This window comes from Macrobrachium nipponense, chromosome 14 (genome assembly GCF_015104395.2).
Source record: "Macrobrachium nipponense isolate FS-2020 chromosome 14, ASM1510439v2, whole genome shotgun sequence".
Classification (NCBI taxonomy): Eukaryota; Metazoa; Arthropoda; class Malacostraca; order Decapoda; family Palaemonidae; genus Macrobrachium; species Macrobrachium nipponense.
The window spans coordinates 90,358,737-90,364,711 of NC_087207.1; the positions used below are offsets into that span (position 1 = coordinate 90,358,737).

The following is a 5,975-nucleotide window of genomic DNA, read 5'->3' on the forward strand; positions in this document are numbered from 1 at the left end:
TGATAAGAATGAAGACCAGTGCCTCTTTACTAAGAGTCACAGAGCCGTCCATGCTCAAGGCTCCAGCGAAAGAATTATAGACAAGGCTACTTAAGAAACTGACACTGGTTGATTTCATATCTATCTAATATTTAAAATCTGTTTGTATGAAACGTTGATTCAATCTCTGTTACTTATATTTAAACCTTTGTGTTTTCTCAAGTTAGACAGTACAGGACTCCTGGTTGGAAGATCTTGCTCACTGCACAAGTAAGGGTAAGTGCGAATGGTGGATGGTCTTTCCTATATATACATATGTATTATACTCTTAAGTGTTTTATAATGGAAGAGTTTTATATTCCCTATTGTTAAGCCCCGTCCACACGACGGGCAAATGCCCGGCAGGCACTCTGATTTGCCCGGAATTCTCTCGCTTTGAAACAGTGTTACCAGATCAAACAGCCCAATTAAGGCGGGCAGTAGACACAGGCAGGCGAACGTGACTTGGGTCAGACGCCGGGCAGAGGGTAGTCAGAGCTGTGGCAGGCAACGTCGGGCAGTGGAGTGTTCGGTACGACAACATGGGACGTAAAAATCGTACCCGGAGAGTTAAAGCTAAACGCATAGCTTTGTGTACAATAATTATTGCTATGTGCAAGAAGAAAAAGGACAGGAGAGAAAAGAAACAGTGGTGCAAAAAATGGTTGGAAAATAGAACAACACTGGGAAGTCACGTGACAATTCTGCGTGAATTACAAAGTGATCATCGCAGGGACTTTCACCACTATATAAGAATGGACCCAGATACTTTTTACAAACTTCTAGCGAAAGTGCAACATCGAATTGAGAAACAAGACACCAATATGAGGGATTCTATATCTGCATTAGCTCGACTGGAGGCAACACTCTTATTTCTCAGCACTGGAGCCAGCTACTCATCACTCCAGTATTCTACACGAATTTCTAAGCAGAGTTTGTCACAAATAGTACCAGACACCTGCCAAGCAATATATGAGCTGAAGGATGAGTATCTGCAGGTAATGTGTGTAGTGATGAAAACAATTAACCCGTTATATTATATTTGAGATAATGCCATCAGGATTTACACTCACCCACAGTAGTAGTAGTTACTAGGACAGCAAAAATCACAAACAATACTTATGAATAATAATATCAGTTATGTTAGTTGTTCTTCCACAGTCATTTCACTGAAAATACAATGGCCATGCCCCATCAATCACTTGTATTTTGCCAAGGTAGAACAAGTGGCGTAACGATCGGGTATTTACTCAACCCAACGATATCTTTGTGTAACATTCATGATAGTAACAGTGCATTCAATTTTTTTTATTTTTTTTACTTTCCCATGTATTACAATAGAAAATGGTAGTCAGGTGTTATTTAAGGAGAAACAAATACATTAATCAACGTACACCATAACATGTCATTCCCACTTCAAGAAACCTAGTCACGACTCACATTACTCAACAATCATTGTTGACGGTGATAGCCTCCCCAGTTTACCCAAAAACAGAATTTCATTTATAAATCTTTGCGCATATATCCTGCTCTCCTGTGACATTTGTCGCTAATCGTGAGCAACAACGTTCCCAAAATCACTGTAAACATCAGTAATCTCTTCTGATGACGACATTGCCCTCAGCTGCTGAACTGCTTCTTGCAGCACTACATCTGAATCCTCACATTCCCTTTTTGTCCCCCTTGTACTGATATTCTTGTTTGGTGTACGTGTACTTGTATGGTCAGTTGTGGTCATCAGTGAGGTAGTGCTGGTGTCCTGGTGGGAACAAGAAGGGTTACCAGACGTTGCTGTATCGGTTGATATGTCCTTCAACAGAGGATCGTTGTAAATCTGAAATAGGAGAAACAATTAAACTCATGTCACAATAATGTAATACACACAGGTATACATGGTATGACAAATACAAGACTGCTATATCTCGTGCGAATGGACATCTGTATTCAATTATGTTAAAGAAATGCTCATTAATTAAAGGGTCCTGAGTTAATTATGTTGAGAGAGAGAGGGGGGATAGGAGAAAGGGGATTGGTTGGGATGGGGAGGAAGGGATTGATTGATGAGTGTGGGAGGGGTAGAAAGTGGAATTTGAGGTAGGGGAGGGAGGATGGGGCTACGTCGTCTTCGAAACTTTAGTTAGGGGGATTTTGGGTTTCACAAACTACATATTAAAATCATGGAGTAATGTGTAAGTATGCAAATTTTACTAACTGCCATAATACCACAATTTGAGCCTGTGTCGTAAACATTGTGTCAAAATGAGAAAAACGAGACTTTATGGAGTCCGAAATGCATAAATAGTTGTTTGTCACCTAACGGAAGACAGCATGCGAAGTGATTTCATGAATTTAATGTACATAAGCAAATAAACACTTAACAGGGGTTTATTTATATTTACAGACGCCTAGTACCCCAGAGAAATGGAAAAGTGTGGCAGACGGCTTCAACACAAGATGGAACTTCCCAAACTGTCTGGGGTCAATTGATGGAAAGCACATTGCCATAACGGCTCCAGCTGGTAGTGGTTCCTATTATTACAATTATAAAGGCAACTACAGCGTCGTGCTATTGGCCATATGTGATGCAAATTCTGATTTCATATATGTTGACGTTGGTAGAAATGGGAGAGTGTCCGACGGTGGTGTGTGGGACATGAGTAATATGAATGTGTGCATTGAAAATGGAAATGCAGGTCTACCACCGGATTCCATGCCTCCTGGGAGTGAGAGGACACTGCCATACGTTTTTGTTGCAGATGACGCTTTTCCATTAAAACGTCATATCATGAAACCATTCCCACATAGTAATCAGAACCGTTCTGAACGCATTTTCTCATACTGTCTCGCTCGGGCTCGATGTACAGTAGAAAATGCATTTGGAATCCTAGCCAACAGATTTCGCGTGTTCCTCACACCAATTAATCTGCCTCCTGGGAAGGTTGATAACATTGTCCTAGCATGCACGACTCTCCATAACTACCTACGCAGAGACCATGTTAGTACATAAACGCAACATGATGGCCCTTTGGAGTGTGAGGACATTTCACTACACACAGTTGCCCCCCGGTGGGTGGAAACATAATCAACAGTTAAGAGGACTGCAGAGGGTGGGAGGAAACGGCACCTTGGAAGGCAGAAACGTGCAGAATGACTACATGGAATATTTCAATCAAGAAGGTGCCGTGCCCTGGCAGGACAGATGGACATTGTAGAGGCAATGTTACATTTAAAACATGACCATGATTATGCCTGGAGAATACACTGCATGAATGAAAGGGGTCAGTGTGGTACATGGCAATAATTTGAGAAATATTTCAGTGAAGTCTCTCTCTCTCTCTCTCTCTCGTGGGTGGGTGAATAAAGATTCGTAAGGATTGTTCATTGCTATTGCTCTTAACGTCACACTGACCGTGGTGGTGGTGGTGGTGGTGTGCGTGTGTGTGTGTTGGCTGTTTTCAGACCATATCGTATCCTTGCACATTATTTAGGTTTAGTATTTGTAATAAACGGGACATGGTCTATGAAATATATTGCTGTCTGGTACATCGTGTTTGCAACACCATCTGAAACCAAAACAGAGAGAGAGAGAGAGAGAGAGAGAGAGAGAGAGAGAGAGAGAGAGAGAGAGAGAGAGAGAGAGTACCTCATTATACCAATACGTATATACGTACCTCACTATCAGAATGAACATCTGCCGCTAAGTCGTCAGGAGTGTGTGTGTGGGTCTGTCTACGTTGGTCATCGATGTCCGGGGGTCGTCACCATCATTCAAAAATGACAGGGAATCATAACACCATAGGCGTGACATGTATACGTCATCTACTCCTATCCCAGACTTCTCTGACTGCTGCTTCTGCCTCCGTTCTCGTCGATACTGGTTTCGAAGTGTATCGATCTTTTTTCTCACTTCTTCAGCAGAGGAAGGCCAACCACCGTTGTTCATGTGTTCTGCTATTTTCTGCAGAGCTGTAGCCTTTCTATCTCTGTTTCTGTATTCCACAGTCTTCACATTCCACAGACACGGTTCCTCTCTGAATAAATCTATTAAATGGCGGGTTGCTTCCCTGGACCACTTTTCCATGACTGTCTGGAATAAACACGAGTTCACTCCATGCACTGAATCTACAATTGATACAGATACCGATGGAGGGCACGGTGTTGACTTGTAACATTGTGCGTCTGGCAACGTGATCCTTAGTCAGGCGCCCATCCAGTACTTCAACAACGGGCACGGGCACTTTGATGGTTTGCCCGTGGTTTCCTCGTCTATGACGTCATCTACACTCGTGATCGCCACCCATACCACAGAGAATTGGGAACAGTGTCTGCCTGCCGGGCATTTGCCTGTCGTGTGGACGGGGCTTTAGAGATATACATTTAGGGCAAATATCCTTTTTTTGTCCGTCTGTCTCTTCCGGGGATGTGAACAATACACCGTTTTCCCTCAAAGTAAATTTGTCCTATTTCCATCTCCTCCTCACTTCAAGAGTAGGGGGAAGACTCAAGTATTTCACGTTTTGATACAACTTCAGAATAACTTTATAATGAGGACCAACAAGCAAATGTTGCCGTGGCAGTTATTCAAACTTTGTATGAGCGTTTTATTATCTTCGTTCATTAGCAAAATTGCTTTATAGTGAAAGTTAACAAAGTCACTCTTTCTGCATATTATTCGGTGTGGGGGGGAGGGTTTGATTTGGGAAAAGTTTTTTTCCTAATCATTTTGGTTTTTGTCATTTTTAAAATCTCGGTAATGTTCAAAGTTCAGACAATTAATGGACTACGTTTAGGAAACTATATATTGATGCCTGTAATCTCATCGTCTCCCCTTCTGCGAATGTTTTTCGACCACCGTTGTCAAAGGCAATAGTTTTAAAGAAGAATGTCTTTTTTCGAGCTGGAGTTGAGACTCTAGTTTTACATAAAACCCAATTTGAGTGAATATTTCGATGTCCCCGGGTTTTGAACAACTGTTTTTTTTTTTTGAGTACACGATTATGCCTGTAACATTTCCATATTCCTGGGTAATGACCCAATAATTCGTCTCTAGTTTGACGAACTGGTAAAAGACTTTTTTCCTCATTCTGAGAAAATGAATGGGCTTCAAACGCTTTTATGTTATTTAGAGCTTCTAAATAGCTCATCTTTCAGCAAATTTGGTCGGAAAATCTGACAACGCAGACAGCTAAAATTATGTGTCATCGCACATCAAAAACTGAGACACTTTTATTGGAAAACTCAAGAGCTTAATTAGGAAGAATGGGATAGGCCAGTTGGTTAAAACGGGGATCAATGGTCCACTCTGGTCTTATTTTTTCTGTTGTCGGACAACAGGTATTCAACTTACAAGGCTCTTCCTTGAGATTTAAGTTTGACTTTTAGAGCCTCTGTCTTGCTTTTCAAGCCGATCTGCCTCAGAGGTAACGTTTATGAATAATGTTTAGTTAAAAGGTCTGTCTAGTAATTGTGTCAATAATTGGGATAATGCTTTTGTTCGTGTTCGGACTGCATCGTGTTCAGGATGAATTTCTTTATCTTTGGTATTTGTAAATTTTTCTAATTTATCGATAGTAAATTTATTCATTTTAAACTTGTAAATTTACTTATTTTTAAACTTTCGTTAAATCTTGCTCTAATTTAGCTAGTTTTGTCATTTTCATACTTATGTGAATATTCATCTGAAGGTCGAAGCATTATAATTCAGTGACGTGAGGTGATGTATATGCACAAGGGCTTGACCAATGCTTCCCTTGACAATACGCTTATTGGAGGTTGGTCTGCAATATGACAGCGATGCTGGAGGCGCCTTAGGGTTGGGGGATAGGGTGAGCTGTTAATTGGTCTGGAGGGGAAAGGGCGGGTGGGGTTGAAGAAGTGGCATTGTAATCCAGAAGAAATTGAGAAATGTGATTTCACTTTAAGCTTTTCGTTATATTTTAATAATGATTAGGTCTCGA

General features: G+C 41.1%; 1 protein-coding gene across 1 annotated transcript in view; it reads left to right on the forward strand.

Annotated features, from left to right (window-relative positions):
* The window catches only part of LOC135226304 (putative nuclease HARBI1), a 4,767-nt gene extending 1,742 nt beyond the window's left edge, over positions 1-3,025 (forward strand). The window contains exons 2-4 of the mRNA XM_064265744.1: positions 207-255; positions 805-1,016; positions 2,420-3,025. Of these exons, the coding sequence (XP_064121814.1) occupies positions 207-255; positions 805-1,016; positions 2,420-3,025 (867 nt within the window). The remainder of the gene's footprint in view (positions 1-206; positions 256-804; positions 1,017-2,419) is intronic.
* Positions 3,026-5,975: the final 2,950 nt, after the last annotated feature.